The sequence below is a fragment of the Lissotriton helveticus genome, chromosome 7 (genome assembly GCF_964261635.1).
Source record: "Lissotriton helveticus chromosome 7, aLisHel1.1, whole genome shotgun sequence".
Lineage (NCBI taxonomy): Eukaryota > Metazoa > Chordata > Amphibia > Caudata > Salamandridae > Lissotriton > Lissotriton helveticus.
Genome location: NC_136068.1, coordinates 1,730,411,081 through 1,730,430,362, shown reverse-complemented (window position 1 = coordinate 1,730,430,362; position 19,282 = coordinate 1,730,411,081). Strand labels below are relative to the sequence as shown.

Below are 19,282 nucleotides of genomic sequence, written 5' to 3'. Positions count from 1 at the left end.
TGTTTACAGACACCGGAGAGCCAATCAGCTTCACTTCGCAAAGCTCCGTAACGCGAAAAGTACGCGAAGCGGTGCGCTGTTACAGATATATACCTTTTTTTGAACGTTAATTTCTCAAAATCCACTGGAGCACATATATTGAGATCTAGCAAAGGCACATCGGGCTACCAGTCCCTACAATTTTGCCAAGTTTCGTGCAAATCCATTCAGCTGTTCGATTATTATTATTTTTATTTTTTTTTGCCCCGCGGGGCCCTTTTAAAACCTCCACATCAAACCTAGGGGGTGAGCGACAATGTACTATGCCCCCTTATGGTCATTTGCCCCTTCGCTTCGGCCTCCTCTTGTCTCTCGATCCTACCGAGAGACAAGATGGCGGCCGCTACGGACTGTTTGGAATGTTGACAGACGCCGGAGAACCAATCAGCTTCGCTTCACAAAGCTCCGTTGCGCGAAAAGTCCGCGAACCAGAGCGCTGCCCGGTCCGCTGTTACAGATATATATCTTTTTTTAAACGTTAATTTCTCAAAATCCACTGGAGCACATATATTGAGACCTACAAAAGGCACATCGGGCTACCAGTTCCTACAATTTTGCCAAGTTTCGTGCAAATCCATTCAGCCGTTCGGGCTAAAAGTGAGGCCAACCGCCCTATGGAAAACTCAATGTTAAAAACACGTTTTGGGACCCCCCTTTTTTCTCGGCCCCCACTGGACGAACCCCCCCCAAATTTTCAAGGGCTGCTCAGAAACAAAATGTGCCATTTTCCTGAAAATTTCAGCCAATTCCGTCCACAAACGCCAAAGTTATTAGACATAGAATTTTCAAAAAACCCATAGAGAAAAAATCCTAACTATATATACCTACTGGCGACCGCCAGTAGGTAATATATATATATATATATATATATATATATATATATATATATATATAAATTTTATAAGTAAGTTTAATTTAATTTTAAATTACATGTATTACTTATAATTGTTAACATTTACAAATAAATGAAAAAAATATAACAAGTTTAATGTATTATTTAATTTATTTTACATTCTTTGTTATACAGAAAAAAAATATTTTGTACTTTCAACCACAATTTTTTTAACAACAATATTTTTGTACGTAGCATTATGAAGATAGGAGGTCGATATTTTTGACATTGTTAATTATGTCCCGATATTTGTGTAACTCGATATTCTGGTATTCGATATTCTGTCAGTGATCCGCTTCTTCAACATCTTGAGGTCCAGGGAAAGATGGGAGCGGCTTGAAACTTCATGGAAGGCTGGACTATAATTCCCACACTGCACTAGTCCATCTGGATTCAGCCGATCACTTGGAGGGCTCAATGGCCAGTGATTCTTCAGTTCTTCAGCACCGATTTACCTGCAGTTTGCAGGGGACTAGTCCTACTAGTCCAAGGGAGTCGGAGTTTGCTTCTGGTGCTGTTAGAGGTCCCTCGGTCTTGGGGAAACAACATTTAGCCAAGGACAAGCTTTGTCCATACAGTTCCAAGAAGTGTTGCCACAGGTCCAGAGTATTCTTCTCTTTGTTTGTGGAAGTTCCTGCTATCCATGACACAAGTCCCTTCTGCGTCCTCTTTGATGCAAGCTGTATCAGAACGGAGGTTCTGGTGTGAAGGGTGACCCTTAAATCCTAGAGTTAGGCGAGTTAGGGGGAGGGAGCAAGTAACCAATGTGCTGCTAGTCCCTGGAGCTAATATGCCCCTGATTTGACCACATCTGGGGGTTGGTCACCATTGTTACTCAGAACCCTCTATTCTTCCACTCCTGAAGATGCCAGAAATCTAATTTTAGTGTAGAGACCAGGCTGCTCACCCTGGAGGTGTGGCTTGCCTTCTGGGGGTTTACATCTCCTTGACTAACTAATTTCCCACCTGTCCAGGGTGCAAATGTGCCTGGGGCAGGGGGAGGGCTGGTTCTTCCTCAGAGAGTCAGCCCAGATGCATATCAGATGCGGTGCAGCCTTTGAAGTTTACCACCTTGATGTGGCACTTCTCTAGCCTGCAAGGAGGAGGAAGGTATGACCTCCTTCCTGCCCAAGCCTTTGGTTCTGACTCCTGGGAGTGATCACACTGCTTGGCAGGCGGTCAGAATCATGTCTTAGTGGTAGAAAATGTGGGAAACACAGACTTGCTAGCTAGAGCAGAAAGAAGCTGGGACAACCAGGTGGGCAACCTCTAAGGTAGCCACTTGGGTGCATGCCACTTTGTCTTCAACAAGAGATTTGTATCAGGGGCAAGAAGGCACGTTTTTTATATCAAACATGACATATTTATGTGGTACTATAATGGAGCCGCCAACCTCAGATTTGCCCTGGTGCCAGCCCTGCTATCCAATGGACAGTCTAGCACTTAATGTATCCTTTAATGGTAAAGGCAAGTGTAGGGCCATATTCGCTTGCACTTATATGTCCACACCTTTGATATAAGGCACCCTTCCTCCTGGGCTTTTCGAGGCCTTCCTTAGGGGTGACTGGCATATATAAGAGATAATGCTTCGACTTTGTCACACATGATGATGGTAAAGTCCAGGTTTATCAGTTTGTATTTCTCCTGCAGTCTGCAATGGCAGGTCTGCTCTCAATAGTTTCTTTGGGTTACTCAGGGTGGCATAAACAGTGCTGAAAGCCAATGGGCCCCTTTACCACCCATGCTCTGGGAACGACTAGTACCATATACTAGGGACTTATAAGGTGGGGTAAAGTCCTAACTAATTGGATTTACCAATTCACACAGCTTTGGGGTAAGAGCAGCGGCACTGGGGCTGGGTTAGCAGGCTCGGGTGCAGTCTCCAAGTCAAAAACAAGCATCTAGCAGTCCATCTGGGATAAAAATGGGGGGGGGGGGGCAACTGCAAAAAGCCCGGTTTCTTACACTCCCCCATGCCAACACACTCAGGAGATCGTGCAAATAACAAGACCTCCTGTAATTAGTCTAGAACTCCTAGGACAGGGTATTATAACAATGGCAGAACAAATTCCTAGGCAGTTCTAATGATGCAGTTTACATCAATATATTTTCATCATGACTCAACGGATAGTTTAGAACTCAGTGTAAAGGAGGAACAATTCTTTAAAACACACAAAATGTCACTTTATTCATATTTTTGTTTAAAAAAAAGGATGCATTTTAAGAATGATTCAAGATACAAAATAAATTACAAACCAAATATGGTACATTCATTGTCTAGTTTGTTGGGTTTGATAAACAATTGGATCTAAACATTGTGGAAAACAAAAACATCAAAAATTAAACATATAAATGATATTAACAAAGGTTAGAAAACAAGGACTAGTATAGCGTGGCTGTGTGATGAGAGTTCAGGAGTATAGCGTGGCTGTGTGATGAGAGTTTAGGAGACTCTGTCCAATCCTGGGAGAGGTTACATAGCTTGTGAGTGAGTAAGAATGTCAAAAAAACTGACTACTATTGCACAGCCTCTCTACCACACATCCTCCTGTCAAGGTCACTCCCTATGTGCAGGTGACTCATCTCAACGGTAACGGGGCCAATTTTAAACTGGACCTATTTGGAGTCTACATAAAGCTGTGTATTTTTGTTCCTTCCCTTTTACCTTATGTAGTGAGGTGCCCACCTCTTCTAACCCTATCTTTTCTAGGGCAACACCTAGCTAATCCACAGAGGTCACAAAACACTTGAGCAACCCTGGCCAGCAGGGGGCCCAACTTGCTTTTGGCCCTGGGGTTGGCCTCCCATGCCAAGTACAGTGCTGCCATGAAGGCCAGCACCCATAAGAGGCTACTGACAGCTTTCAGTATCCAAAAACAACACATAGAGCTCGCCACTGACATGTGGGTGAGCTAGCTAGGAACAACTGTGGGTTCTTCTAACCTCTCTTGCTGTTATGATTTTGGGCTACCACTTTCTGTGGCAGACACCCTTCTCCCCCGTTCCCTTGTGTCAGTTCAGCGGTAGCACTTTGATTCTGAACAGGTGCTTGACTTTCCAGGACTTTCTTGCTGTCAGAAAAGGCCTTCTATAAGTGTTTTCTTCATATGCTAATAGAACTCAGCCACATCCTCATTGAGGGTCAGCAGTCTATATCTGCCCTTTACCGAGAACAACTCCCAAAGTAGAAAGCCACAGTATTGATTACCTATCCTACTCATTTTTCAGGACCTCTCAAAGGCTGCAAACCATTTGTCTATGTCATTACCATTTCTAAACTTCGGGACAATCCTTTTTGAACATCTTAGAGTCAAAGGGTTCCTCCTTCTCCCTATGGGTATTGCTGCCACCATTTTTGGAGTTCAAGCCCATATTAACCCTTCTTACCTCAAGGATTGGTTTTCTTTTTTTTTCAATTCAAGATTTATTTCCTCCCGGAGAATATGTGACGTTCATCCTCAAGGGTACATACCACCTTACCACTGGGAGGTCTATTAGAGTGACTCCTTTCACTTACCACTGGTGAAGGGGGTCTGGGAAAGGGTAGAGAGTGTTTGTCTCCACCTTCTTTCCCCCCATCATGATCACTTTGGGCTCGGAAAAATGTTCACCATCTCATGGTCTAATTTTGAGGAATGGCTCTCAAACTCTAATGTTTTCTCTTCATAGGAGCTTCTCAAGTTTCTCCTTTTTAGCTGTCACTCTATAGCTAATGCTGTTTGCTTTGTACAAAACTCATAGGTCACTTATCCTCAGGGCTGGGATGACTACTAAGTTGAAAAACCTTGTCTGGATTTGGCCGATCCCACAGAGGGCCTGATGGCCAGTGATTCTTCGATTCCTGAGCGTCATTAAACCTGCTGCTTTGAGGGGACTGGTTCCACTAGTCCAAGGGAGTCTGAGCTTACTTCTGGCGCTTTTGGGTGGTCCCCTAGTCTGGGGGAATCAATCTTTAGCCTAGGATGAGCCTCGTTCATACAGGTCCAGAGTATCCTAGTGTTTTATGACGCATGTTTCTTCACTTTAAATTCCCTCACATTTAAACACATGACTGTATTTTCCTGTTATAAATATGGCACCACATCTACAGGCCACTGGGAGTAATATGACTGCTGTTTGTAAAGAAACTTTGACATGGGAGAAAGCTAACATGATGAGCTTTCTGCAATGCATATAAACACAAAATGTAACTCTTCATTTGAATTTTCTCTCACTTAAAATTGTCACATTTACTAGTGGCTGGTAGACAGGCTGCCATAATTATAACTGAAAAATACTGCCATACTGCCATTTTTAAAAAAGGTCAGAAATTTCAAGTGCAGAAAAATATACCTTCAAGGGCTGAAAAATGTTCCTTATTATGACCATTTTTTGCAGAACATTTTTTTGCACTTTAAATTTCTCTCATTTAAAATAAAAATGGTTGTATGTTTGTGTTATACATGTAATGGTGCCACATATGGTGAAATGTATGTCCTGTACCATAAGTTCATACATCCCCACAGTCCATGCACTCACTGGCGAACATGGCAGTGCCATAACAGTACTCCTAATCACAGTATTTTATTCAAACCATAGTATCAGGCTACATGGACATAAGGTTTAAAGTCAATGAAGCTGGGCAAGGGAGTAGGTGGCCTTCAGTAGCTCATGATGATTTTCACTGATCAGAAGTGGCTCTCATTCCACAAAAGGCTGGAGATCCCTGGGCTAGACAAATGCATTTGCACTACTTTTAGACGATCAACGTTCGTACTGTATTATTCTTATTGTGGTATTTTTATGATTGTTATATTTCGGTTAAATGATTGTACATTGTATTGCATTTTCTTTGATTCTTTTTTAACCTTCAATTATTATCTGTACTGTAATGTTTTGTTGATACACTTTTATGCACCGAGTGGTGCGAAATAAAGTTTTGTGATGATGATGATAGCTTTTATTCATCCTGGAGGTGTTGTTTCCTCCTTGCACCCATGTCCTGATGAGGCCCTAATGCCTGGGCTGATACGCGTTGACCCAGCAGAACCGAGGAGTCTGATGAAACTTGAATACCAATAAAGAAGTTGGTCACGCACATTTTGGATGTAGTAGAGGGTTGATTGTCTCCCTCTTGTGTGTATGGGACTACCTCATGGTTGAATTGCAAAAAAATATTTTGCTACTAATTGTTTATAAGAATGGGTAGGAAGGAATGAGAAATGATTTGTTTAAAAAGATAATGAATTAAAGAATTCATAAAATTATATATTGAAAATGGTTTCAATTTGATTTGGAGGGGGTATGTAAACAAAAACTCAGTTCAATTAATTTTTGGGACCTTGTACCTGTAAGTAGGGACTAATTTATGTTTTACCTGCTAAAAGTTCTTTATCGATTCCTCCACATGTCCCCCCTGTTCTTTTGCTTGCACAGACTCTATAGCAGTACCCTCCAAAAGTGGTGGCTAACCAGTGGATGTTGCAGTTGTTTGAAAAAGTGTTCTTAGCACTGCTTGTCCTACATTAGCTTGTTGACGTGCTAATACATCTACACAATAATGTTTGGTAAATAGGTGTGGTGTAGACCATGTAGCTGCTTTAGATATGTCTGCTATGGGAAAGTTGCCTAACAAAACTATAGATGCTCCTATTTTGCGGGTAGAATGTGCTCTAGAAGCAATAGTTTAAGCTCTTTTAGCTTTAATATAGCAAGTTTGGATACATTTAATAAACGATCTAGAAATACAAGATTTGGAGATAGGATTACCTTTATGAGGCAGAGCAAATGCAACAAAAAGTAGTTTTGTGGAAATCTTTTGTTCGATCAATGTAGTATAATAGTGCTATTTTAATATCAGGTGTGTGTAGAGCCCTTTCTGCTACTGAATCAGGTTGAGGGAAAAACACAGATAACTCAACTGACTGGTTAAGGTGAAACACAGTCACTACTTTAGGAAGGGATTTTGGATTTGTGCGAAGATCCACTCTGTCTTTATGCTGTTGAAAGAAGGGTTCTTCTAAGGTTAATGCCTGTAGTTCAGCGACACCTCTTAATGATATAATAGCAATTAGAAATTCAACTATCCATGAAAGAAACTGTAGTGGACAATTGTGTAATGGCTCAAAATGTTGGCCAATTAGTCTTGTGAGAACAATGTTCAGGATCCTGACAGGTGCAAGTGGTACTCTGGATGGTATTTTTCTTTTAAGCCTTCCATAAAAGCCTTAATGTTGTCTGTTTTGTAGATATGCAGCTATTGCTGCAAGCTTTAGCCGAATGAATGTGTAGGCTAATCCAACTCGGAGTAGATGCAAAAGGTAATAAATAATGCTTTGTTTGGATGCATCTAGTGGATCAATGTTGTTGTTATTACAATATATAACCACTTGCTGCATAGCATGCTCTAGTGGTAGGTTTTCTTGCTTCTTTAAGAATTGTCATACTATCCGGTGGTAGATTTAGGTATCCAAACTCTATGACTTTAGGAGCCAGATCACTAGGTTGAACTCCTTCGGGTTTGGATGTCTGATTGCTCCTTGGTTCTGTGTGAGAAGGTTGGAAGTAAGGTACACATTTTGGTGTGGTACTACTGACAGTTCTAGTAGTGTGGTGAACCATGTTTGACGAGCCCATGTGGGAGTCATTTAGATTAGTGTGAGTGACGTCTGTCTGAGTTTCCGAACTAGAAATGGAAGGGCACGGAGAGAAGGAAAAGCCTAAGCAAATATCCCTGACCAGCTCATCCATAAAGCATTGCCTTTAGATATATGGTGTGGGAATCTGGATGTGAAGCTTGGACATTTTGAGTTCTGTGCTGTGGCAAAGAGGTCTATCTGTGGAAATCCCCATTTTTGGAAGAACGGAAGAGAGCCTTGGGATGAAGCTCCCATTCATGTACTTGTTGCCACATCCTGCTGAGGAGGTCGGCAAATTGGTTGTGCATGCCTGGAAGGTGTTCTGCTAGAAAATATATTTTGTGATGTATTGCCCAACGCCAAATGTTCAGAGAGAGGCATGACAACGGTAGAGAGTGTGCCCCACCCTATTTTTGTACATAGCACATGGCTGTCATATTGTCCGCTCGGACTAGAACTTTCGCTTCTGGGTCAGGCTGAAAAGCTTTTAGAGCAAGTTGAACTGCTAGAAGCTACAAGTAATTTATGTAGAGACTTCTGTGTCTGGTGTCCCATAAGCCTTGAATTAGATGGGCACCCCAACCTGTGAGAGAGGCATCTGTTGTTTGCACAACTTGTGGAATAGGGCTGATGAAAGACCACCCTTTTGATACGTGTTGTGTGTTTCACCACTGCAGAGAGCGATAAGTGTGGCTGTCTACCAACACAAGATCTGGTAATTGACCCTGTGATTGATTCCACTGATGTGCTAAGCATTCCTGTAGCGGACGCATCTGTAAACTTGCGCGTGGCACTATTGCAATGCATGACTTCATCATTTCTAACAGTTACATGAAAGTCCTTACTGTTAGGTATTGGTTGTTTTGAAACTGTAGTAATAAAGTTTGAACGTCATGAATTCTGGCTGGTTTGGGTGAGGCTAGAGCTGGGTGAATGTTTAGCGTTGCTCCCAGATATGTTTTTTGCTGTGATGGTTGAAGATGGGATCTTTGTGCATTGACTGTAAATCCCAATTGATGGAGAATGTTTATGGTATTTTGAGTCGGAATTCAGGACCGCCCGCCATAAGGGCGGGGGTCCCGTGGGGGGTATTAGGATGTGCCCGCCACAGTGGCGGGCACATCCTGCATTTTTAGCATTGTGGCGGGCAGTGCTCTCTGCACCGCCCGCCACAATGCTAAAAATGCATTGATGCATTCGCATAAACAAAGCGGCAGGCATCGCGCGGTGCCTGCCGCTTTGTTTATGCAAATGAAGGGGCATACCACAGGTACCCCCCGTGTGCACCCCCACCTTTCCTTCACTCTGGGGGCCCGCAGGGGGCACCCAGAGTGAAGACCGCATGCCTTTCCGTGGTGGCATCGCCGCAGCGGGAAAGGCACCTAAAGACGCCCTTCATAATATGGCTGGCGGTGTCTATTAGACACCGCCACCATATTAAACCTTTTCCGCCGCGGTCGCAAGGCGACCGGGGAGGGAAAGCGGAGAACGGTCTTTCCGTCTGCCGCTGTCCCCCCCACCATCCTAATATGGCGGGGGAATCTAGGTGCAGATGGCGGGCGTATTGCCCCCGCCAGGCTGGCGGTGGCTACCGCCAACCTGGTGGGGGGAATCCACCCGCCATCCTAATGGGCCCCTATGTGTGTTGGCTTTGATGAGCCAATCGTCCAGTTCTAGGAAGACATGAATTTGTTGTCTTCTGAGATGAGCTGCTACTACTACTAGACATTTGTTGAATACCCTGAGTGCAGTAGTTACTACAAATGTGAGCACATTGAGTTGATAATGCTTTCCTGCTACCACTAATCTGAGGTATTTGTGATGTGTTGAGTGAATAGGGATGTGAAAGTAGATGCCTTTAAGTCTAGTACTGTAGTTTTGTTAGAGGGGAAGCACTTGTTGAAGTGTGACCCTCTAGAAGTGTTCTGATGGTATGTTTAAATTTAGAGGTCTGAGATCTAATATTGGACGTAGAGACCCATCCTTTTTTGGGATTAGCAAGTAAAGTGAGTAAACTCCTGACCCTTTCTTGTTGTAATGGAACTGTTTCAATAGCTCCTTTTGTTAGAAGAGCTTGTACCACTTGTTTGAGCAGTTGTTGGAGCTTTAGCAGGAGTTTGTGAATGCAAGGTGGAATATTGGGAGGATTGCTTGTGAGCTCCAGGCAACAACCATTTTGGATAATCTCCAACACCCATTTGTCTGATGTTATTGACTGCCAAACGGGAAGAAATTGATGAAGTATTCCCAGACAGGTGTATGATGATCGGGGGTGGATTGTTATGAAGTCACTTTGTTGGGAGATGGAGACATACATGTCGGGGTACCTCTACCTCTGCCTTTAAAATTGCTCCATCTGTAACCATCTTTGTAAAGGCCTCAAGAGGGGGAAGATTGATTATGTGGTTTATAGGAAGATGTGTTAGCATCTGTGGAAGTATTTATGGAGCCTCCCCTATAAAATGAACCGCAAAAGGAACCTGTATGAGAGAGCGACTGTAGTGCCCTCATTGATTTTGCTACTTCTGTATCTTTCTTCATTTTTTCAAGTAATTCATCCACTTGAGGAGCAAATACATGTTCCTTGTTGAACAGTTCATTTAGTAACGTTTGTTGTACTTCTGGATTAAAACCTGAGTTTTGTTACCATGCATGTCTTCTGAGGAGAATACTAGTGATGACTCCTCTGTCTGCAGTATCATCAGCATCTACATACTCTTAAGCATAAGCAACATTTGTGTGTTTTTGTGTCAACTTCCAAAGGTTTCAAAAATAAAATCTTCTTCCATTGCCTCATTATGTAAAGGCATAGTAATTAGCTGCTCTAGCAATTAATTATTGATATGCAGTATTATCATCAGGATGGGAAGGTTTTGCTGGATGTAGATAAGGGTCTGTATCCTGAGGTGGATCTATATTGTAGTCATCCCATGAATCTGGTAGTGGCTAATTTTCATTGTCATCATCCTCCTCTATATCAAGATTTATGTTAGGAGAACTCGATGGTGTAATGTGTAACGGATCTGTGTTATGTTATGTTATGTTAAAGTCACGCTTACACCAAGCGGTTTCTTGGCGCATCTGGTATTGGTGAAGAAGGTGGAAAGGTCTGGGGAATACAAATAGGGCTAGTAGCTGTAATAAAAGAGGCGCTCTTGTGATTTGGCACCCTATGATGACTCCCAACTACCGACATTTTAACTGACTTTAGTGTGTTATTTTATCCTAGCCTGGATATATGAGACTGTGCTGCATATGCCTGCTTCTTTTCTGTCTTGTATTCTTGCTGCCTTTTAGTGAGATCTGTCACGGAGTAGAACAGTACATTTATATTATAAGTGCTTACTATTGGCTTTGACCTGACTTTGCCTTGATTGTTAATTATGAGTGCTTACTATTGGCTTTGACATGGTTTATGTCATCTTTTTCCCTTGGCTTTTCCTTGCTGCAGTTTCTCTGCGCGCACAGCAGTGCTTGCAGGTTTTTTGGGTTCTTACTATTGGCTTTGACATGGCTTTATGTCATCTTTTTCCCTTGGCTTTGCCTTGCTGCAGTTTCTCTGTACGCACAGCAGTGCGTGCAAGTTGTTTGGGTTCTTACTATTGGCTTTGGCATGGCCTCATGTCTTCTTATTTTCTGGCTTTGCTTTGCTGATGAGTTCTGACTATTGGCTTTGACATGGCTTCATGTCATCTTGTTTTCTGACTTTGACTATTGGCTTTGACATGGCTTCATGTCATCTTGTTTTCTGACTTTGACTATTGGCTTTGACATGGTCTCGTGTTATCTTACTTTCTGACTTTGCCTTGCTTTTGCGTGCACAGAATTATGAGTTCTTACTATTGGCTTTGACATGGCCTCATGTCTGACTTTGCCTTGCTCCTGCCTACACAGCAGTGCTTGCGAATCATATTCAAGGTCTTTCTGCTCCTCACTAGTTTTTCGCACCTCACTGACCAGAGTGAACTGGATATTATCTGTAGAATGTACAACTCTGCCTCGAAGTCAAGATACGGGGGCTTGGCCAGTCTCTGTCTTGCCCTTGATGCAGACTGGTACAGCCTGCTCTTTTTTTCCAATGAGAAGAGGGCGAGGTTTTGTAGAAGCTTCGCCTCACGTTGAATAATGATATTTAAGCTGGGAGCCGAGGGGGGCCATGTGGGAAGTTCACCACAGAAGGAATTTCAATCAGGACTCAAATTCCGTCACCATTCCAAAAGCACATTCATTACAGTAGCTATGTCCTTTTTCTTTTTGAGAGGGATTCTGTATTCTGTGTCTGCTTTCCTTTTAAATGGTATTACTGGTTTTGCTGTTATGTATCCAGTATCTGGATTTATGTGGATCTTCTTTTGTTTAGGATCCAACCTTTCCTATATTTTCTCCAAAATCTGCTCCAGTGGCTTTAAGGGAGTGCCTTTCTGTTTCAGCGCCGAAGTTGTCGATGCTGAGCTGGATTTTTGCTTTTTCTCTTTCAATCCAAGATGCTTTGGAACCAAAGGGGTATCATCGTGGCTCGGGTTTGAGCCGGAGGCTTGACTTGCTGTTTCGATGCTGAGCCAGAAGGCATGGCGCTGGAATCAGATTCTCAGTGCCGACCATGGCCTATTGGGAGTGGTGGCCCAATCGCCTTTTGTTTAGATGGAGTGGGTTTGGTGGGCAAAGGGGCTTTGTTACTCACGGGATCCTGTGCAGCCAGAAGGTCTTGGGACTTGAGTTCGATCTCCAATTCGGAATGGGAGTCCTGGAGGGAGAAGGCCTCTTCCTCCACTGACATTTCTTCCTGCTCCTGCTCGATGTCCTCACCAAAGATATCAGGGGTTTCCTGAATACTTTGTAGCTGCATGCCTCTCTGACGAGCCCGACAGTCCAACAGTGTCTTCTTAAAATGGAACGACCGACATGCGTCGCAGTGTTCTTCTTTATGTTCCAGGTAGAAACAGAGGTTACAGGCCTTAGGCTGGTCGATAAGTGGATATTTGACATGGCATCGAGGACAGAATTGAAATGTCTTCTGTTCCATCGGCGTAAGACTGGGTGCTGGTTCTTGAAGTAGAAGCCAAGGAAAGAGGTAGGCCGAAGGCCGCGGTTACAGTTTTTCAATAATATAGATACAGTCTTCTTAGAGTTCGACACAAAAAGGTGGAGAAAGAATAGAAAATAATAAATAGAGGGTAGAATGAATTGTGAACCGATTAACGGTTTCAAATCGGAAAGCCGCAATACTAGTCCGAACCCGATGGCGGAAACAAAAAAATCTAACAATGGAGCTGATGCCCATGCACACTATCACCGAAAGGAGGAGTAACTGGAAAAGACTTCTTCAAAGAAAAACAACTTGCAAACATCCGACCCAACACTAGATGGCAGGAGTATACAAAGCATGTGTATATGGCAGGAGTATGCAAAGCATGTGTATCCATAGCACATATGATTCGAACAAAATAGTTGTGTAGATTCAAAAAGGGAAAGGGTCCCTTGGGTGAGGAATCTACTGTTAGATGTCACTACCAGAAAAGAGATCACCGCAGGTAAGTGACTTGTTCTTCCTGGACAGTAGAAAAAATGAAAAGCTTCCTAGGAAAATGCCATGTGACGAGAGTTCCTTTCTCTGTTTTAATCAATTTACTTTACTTAGGTTAGCTTCAACATTCATTTGGATGACAATAGACTTACCGTGGGTGGTGGTTGCGCTATCTCTGGTAACTGTGGCACCGAAGGGGATGAACCTGTTTAGAAACATAACAGTCAGATGTTTAGTTGCACTGAACCATACAGTGGTACCTATTTGAAAGCATCACAGAGCATGAAGGTGGACAGTGGTTGCAGTGATGGAAAAAATAATTGATTATGGAGTGTGTCTCACAAGGGTCTAATGTAGTTGGTAGAGTTCGTGAAACTTGGGCTAAGTAGGGCAGGCCAAGAAGTGACATCCATGATCCTACAAGAGATGTCATAGAGTTTGGGTTCTGCAAGTCATGGAGTGAGGAGAGCTACCAGCAAATGACTGATTGAAGAGAGGGAGAATGAACAGCTATATCGATGATTTTAAATCTATGGAGAATTAACAGTGAAAACTACTTTTTTATGTAGCGTACTCAGCTATAACAGCATATTTCCAATTCTGAAGGATTATCTGCTGAGAAACCGACACAGCTGAACCCACCTTTATCAATCTGCTCTTGTGATGTGGTGAGGAACTGTTTGCTGAAGGCCATTTTAATTGATTGTCTAGTAGCCAAAAATAAGGGTGTGAACACCTACATTTATTCTGATTGGTTGAAAGGCAGTTATCAGAATTGTTTCAGCAAGTGTGGTTGGCTTCTTTTCAATCAATCCAATCAGAATGTATAACTGAGTTCATCATATGCTGCAGCCTTTCGGAATGACTCTAGCACACTACGCAAGGACGTTCATTAAGGCTGTCTATTCATTCAGAAGCAGGTCAGATAAAGCAGGCTATGCGCTCTGATTTGCTACCTAGTATCACAGTAGGGAAAATGATTTCCAGCTACCAATGCCAATTCTTAGAGCTGATTGAAGAATAACAACAGTTGTCACTATTTAACATCTTCATTCATTTTACAATTTTTAGTAATGTATCAATCAATCATTCAATCAGGCTAGTTAGTTTGTCATATAGTTAGTTTGAGTCAGTGTTGTGGAGGATGCACGCAGTATGTGCCTAGTACTCTGAGCTGACTTCAGGTACCTTCATGCTGCTTTGCACTTAGGCATCTTGCGCTCTGCGCTTTAATTGCCGCGCTGCTGGCTTTTTAACTTACCTATTTTGCTATTTCTGTTTGATTCAGTTGCCTTTCCCTTGTTTTTAATCGGGACTTATTCTCCCCTTCACTCGCACCCTAATTGATTGTGCACCGCTGTTTAGTGGGTCCGGTTCCTGGGGTGGGGAACTACAGTTGCCATCTTAGGGTGGTTGGGACAATCAGCGGGCGCCATTTGCGAGCGGTCTAGCGTTCCGGCTGCTTAGAGGGACGCTTACTTAAGGCGACCAGTTCAGTGGACAGCCTTGACGAGGTACCTTCACGCTGCTTTGCACTTAGGCATCTTGCGCTCTGCGCTTTAATTGCGGTGCTGCTGGCTTTTTAACTTGCCTATTTTGCTATTTCTGTTTGATTCAGTTGCCTTTCCCTTGTTTTTAATCGGGACTTATTCTCCCCTTCACTCGCACCCTAATTGATTGTGCACCGCTGTTTAGCGGGTCCGGTTCCTGTGGTGGGGAACTACAGGCGCCATCTTAGGGTGGTTGGGACAATAAGCGGGCGCCATTTGCGAGCGGTCTAGCGCTCCGGCTGTTTAGAGGGACGCTTACTTAAAGCTGCCCTCAACGCGCAGCGGTTTCGCGCAGCGGACGCGCCTTCCCTGCGCCTGAGTCGTGCCAGAGTCCTGCCCGTCTGCGCCCGTCAGCGCTAAGGAGGCGCGGGTCGCGGCAGGACTCTAAGCTCTAGCCTTATCACCATGACGTCGCCTACTTTCACATATCTAAGGGAGGAACTGTTGGCCATCCGAGGTCGGATTACTAATTGCGACCACCCCCCTGTGGGCCCATTATGTGGTCCATACCGATGCATATGTGGAGGATGGTCCTTAGTTACCCCTGCTCTTATTCGATCGCTGGAGTCGCCATCTTCACATAAAAGAACGGTAGGACTGCGCGATCTTAGCGTATGGAATCTAAATGTTAGATCACTGGTAAAACATCATCAGGAGATATATGATCTCATCAAGGATGAGTCTCCTGACTTGTTTTTCTTGACTGAAACTTGGCTGCAGGATACGGATACTTCCATCCTTAATTTGGCCTTCCCCCCAGAATATTCCATCTTCACACTTAATCGTGTTACTAGGGGGGGAGGCATTGCGATGGCCATCAAGTCATGCTATCCGCGCGAGTGGAAGTTCTTAAAACTCCCAGGATGTGAAAGCGCTCTTTTTAAAGTTTCGATCAGCCATCACTTTACCTTTTCTGGCTTGCTGATATATCGCCCTCCGGGATGTGACTCTGCTTTTAGGGCAGCTCTCCCGGACTTAATTAGTACGGAGGCACTAGGATGTGCTAATTTTAATGTTCTCGGAGACCTCAATCTTCATTTTGATTGCTCGACCTCCCCTTCTATCAGTAGCATTTTGGCCGATTTAGAGGCCTTGCAACTTACCCAGCTGGTCACATCTAGTACACATAGGGGCGGGCATATCCTTGATCCTTTCTTTACCAACTTAGAGGGAGTTAGGGCTCTATGTCCCACCCAGATTGCCTGGACAGACCATATGCTGGTGAAAATGCTATGCCCCATACATGAACCTCCTTTTATATCTCAGGACAGAATAGTTCTCAGGCGACACTGGAACAAACTGAGACTGGAGGACTTTTACCATCTGTTGGAAGAGGCTCCGTTGGGCCCCTTCATTGACGTCGATCGCGGATATGAGTTCTTCTGCGAGTGGATCACCCATGCCCTTGATTCTTTTATCCCCTTGGTATGGTCTAAGTGTTGTTCGAAAGAGCCTAGCCCCTGGTATGACAGTTCTCTAGCGCTTCTTAAAAAAGCCTGCAGACAGGCTGAAAGGTTGTGGAGGAAATCGTTCGATCCTGGAATGAAGGCCTGCTACCTCGCTAAAATTAAAATCTACCATAGGGCGGTGTGTAGAACACGAGCAGCCTTCTATGCCCAAGAGTTTCAGAATAGCTCGAATCCTTCGAAACTCATCTTTAAGGTGCTTAAGGACCTGATGGCTAAGAGGGCAACGGCGGCGGAAATCTGTTCGGACTCCCATTGCGAGGGCCTGGCCTCCTTTTTTCTCGAGAAAGTTCAAACCATCCATCGAACTTTCCCGATTGGTTCACCTATCTCGGAGCAGGTCAGTTGTAATTTGGGAGGATACGAGTTTCTCACTACCTTGACCTCCCTTTCAACGAGGCCTTTGACTCCTTGAGCCTCAAAATTAAGTCAGGATCTCCTGCAGATCCGATGAAACCGGCTCAGCTCAGGAACTTGTCGCCGTTATGCCGCACTCCGGTGCTTTCTTTGATCAACCTGTCTTTATCTTCAGGTGTAGTTCCCATCAGGTGGAAACAGGCCGTAGTTACACCTATCTTGAAGAAGGCTACCCTTGACCCCCTTAAATCCGAGAACTACCGCCCCATTTCCTTGCTTCCTTGGGCTGCGAAAGTTGCTGAGGCCCATGTGAACGGAATCCTTTCAGACCATCTTACCAGGGCTAACATTCTTGATCCCACCCAGAACGGTTTCCGTGCGGGCCACAGCACGGAGATGGCCCTACTCTCTATGGTCGAACATCTGCGTTCCGTGCTTGATGCGGGTCGGACGGCGGCACTACTGTTATTAGATCTTAGTGCCGCGTTCGACACTATCTCGCACAGGATTTAGCTTCAGCGCCTAGAAGAAGTAGGTGTCACGGGTTCCGCCTTATGCTGGTTTCGTTCTTTTCTTGCTGAACGGTCCTTTAAGGTTGCGATCCCGCCTGGCAAGTCTAAATCTTATCCGTTGGATCTGGGTGTTCCACAGGGCTCATCGTTAAGTCCCACTCTATTCAACCTTTACTTGAGGCCGCTGGCTGCGATAGTCAAGCAATGGGGCTTGACGATGGTATCATACGCAGATGATACGCAGCTGGCGGTCACGCTGAGTGGGGACTCAGAGATGGAGGTTCCCTGGTTCCGCGACGGATTACGGGCAGTGGCCAACGGGATGAATTCTAACTGTCTCCAGTTAAATGCCAAAAAGACGGAGGTTATGGTGGTCGGCAAGCAGGCGGAGTTATGGGGTGACCGGTGGTGGCCCCCTGAACTGGGTGTGACCCCCTCTCCAGCATCGGAGATAAAAAACCTAGAGGTTTGGCTTGATCCGACCCTCAGTTTCACCTGTCACACCAAGAAGGTGGCGGCTACCTGCTATGGTATTATCAGAGGTTTAAGACCTATCCTTAAATTCTTTGACGCACCCACCAGGCAACTGGTGGTTCAAGCGTCAGTGCTGTCCCGGCTGGATTATGCTAGCTCGCTTTTGGCGGGGATTAATCAGTCGGAACTCACCGGCTGCAGCGAGTTCAAAACGCTGCAGCCAGAGTGATGATAGGTCTGCCAAGGCAGTGTTCGGTCTCTAATACGCTGCGTTCTCTCCATTGGCTCCCTGTGAACCAGAGGATCAAATTCAAGGTACTATGCATTCTGGAGAATTTGTTGGTACCTTATAAACCCTCGCGAACCCTCAGATCTCTGGGCGAAAATCTGGCAGCTGTTCCGCGCTTTAGGCGTAGAGCCGGTGGTCGCTCTTTTCGAGTGTTAGCGGCAAAGTGGTGGAACTCTCTCCCCCCTCACACCCGGGCTCTTGATGACCTCCTGCAGTTTAGACGCGCCATCAAAACTATTTTATTTGTTTAGCTTTTAAATTGTTTGCTGCTGTTCCCTTTTTCTGGCTTTTTAACGGAGTTGTGTTTTGTGTTCCTTGTTAAGCGCCAGGACGCCCCTTTGCTGGGGCAGCTGTGCGCGATATAAGTGTGAATAACATAACATAACATCACTTGCTGACAGATGTGGGCCAGTCAGCAGCATATCTGTGTGTGTAGAAATAAAATGTAGTTTCTATGGCAGAGGGCTTCTGTGAAAGATGCAGAGGGGAAATACTGCCCTATAAGAGGAGGCATGTCCTATATATTTCTCACTCATTTGAGATTTCTGATAACTGCAGACCAGTATCATCCTTATCTTTTTTTAATTATATACATGATTTGTATCGCACACTAAGAATACAGTCATCTCTATGAGCATCTCAGCATCGCCACATCCAGATTTATTTCATTATTTGAGTTTATTCAGTTACCTAGACCATACCTAGAAAATGCCAGTTTAAAAAATACAATTTCAAACTTAAAATTTCTATTAGATTATATTCTCCCTTGCTAATGGCGAATTATTCATTGTGTCCCACAGTGCAAACTTCCCTTTACCTCTCACTGCATTTGTAACCTACCTATTTATAAAGTAAAAAATATTATTAGACTTGAGTAACAAAAATATTTACATGCAGCAATGTTAGTGACTAGCAGAACAAAATGATCACATCGGGGGCCACTCATAGCTTACTGAGCTAACTATAACTTTCGGGCCTGCCACACACTGCTCATGTCATTTGAGACGTCATTAGTGATGTCATCAATGATGGCCCGACTAATGTAATATGTGAGATCATAAGCAGTGAATGGCAGAGGAGCAAAGTATACTTAGCACAGTTAACTATAACTGGTGAATTTCAGAGTTTCTTTTAGTTAAAAAAGATATTTTAACTAACATTTAACCTAACTGTAATGTCACTTTAGCCTTTGATTTTTCAGTGAATATCTGTGGATTTGTTTTTAACAGAAATATAAGATCTTATTATCCTATATAACTATATTGTCACTTTAACCTTTGTTTTTTTGTTTTATTAAAAAGTATGGCTTATTTTCTTTTTTTTCTACATCCAGTAGAGCTCTGTGTTCCCTCAGACATTTGTAACTGTGCATAGAGTGTTTCTTTATAGAACACACAACCTACTTAATATTTTATTAGCTGCCAAGTACGACCCTCCAATAGCACTTGGGACTCCAACAGCAGTACCGACCACCACTCCTGCGATCTGTCCTCCGCTGAGGCTTTCGGTCTTGTTGTTCTCTAGAAAAGGATGAGACAAAAGTGATGGATAACCTATCAATG

General features: G+C 43.9%; 1 protein-coding gene across 1 annotated transcript in view; it reads right to left on the bottom strand.

The window, feature by feature from the left end:
- LOC144769666 (uncharacterized) overlaps positions 1 to 19,282 on the bottom strand; it is a 343,935-nt gene that overhangs the window by 180,610 nt on the left and 144,043 nt on the right. Inside the window, exons 13-14 of the mRNA XM_078653841.1 lie at positions 19,124 to 19,240; positions 13,225 to 13,277 (exon numbers count right to left, since the gene is read on the bottom strand). Of these exons, the coding sequence (XP_078509967.1) occupies positions 13,225 to 13,277; positions 19,124 to 19,240 (170 nt within the window). The remainder of the gene's footprint in view (positions 1 to 13,224; positions 13,278 to 19,123; positions 19,241 to 19,282) is intronic.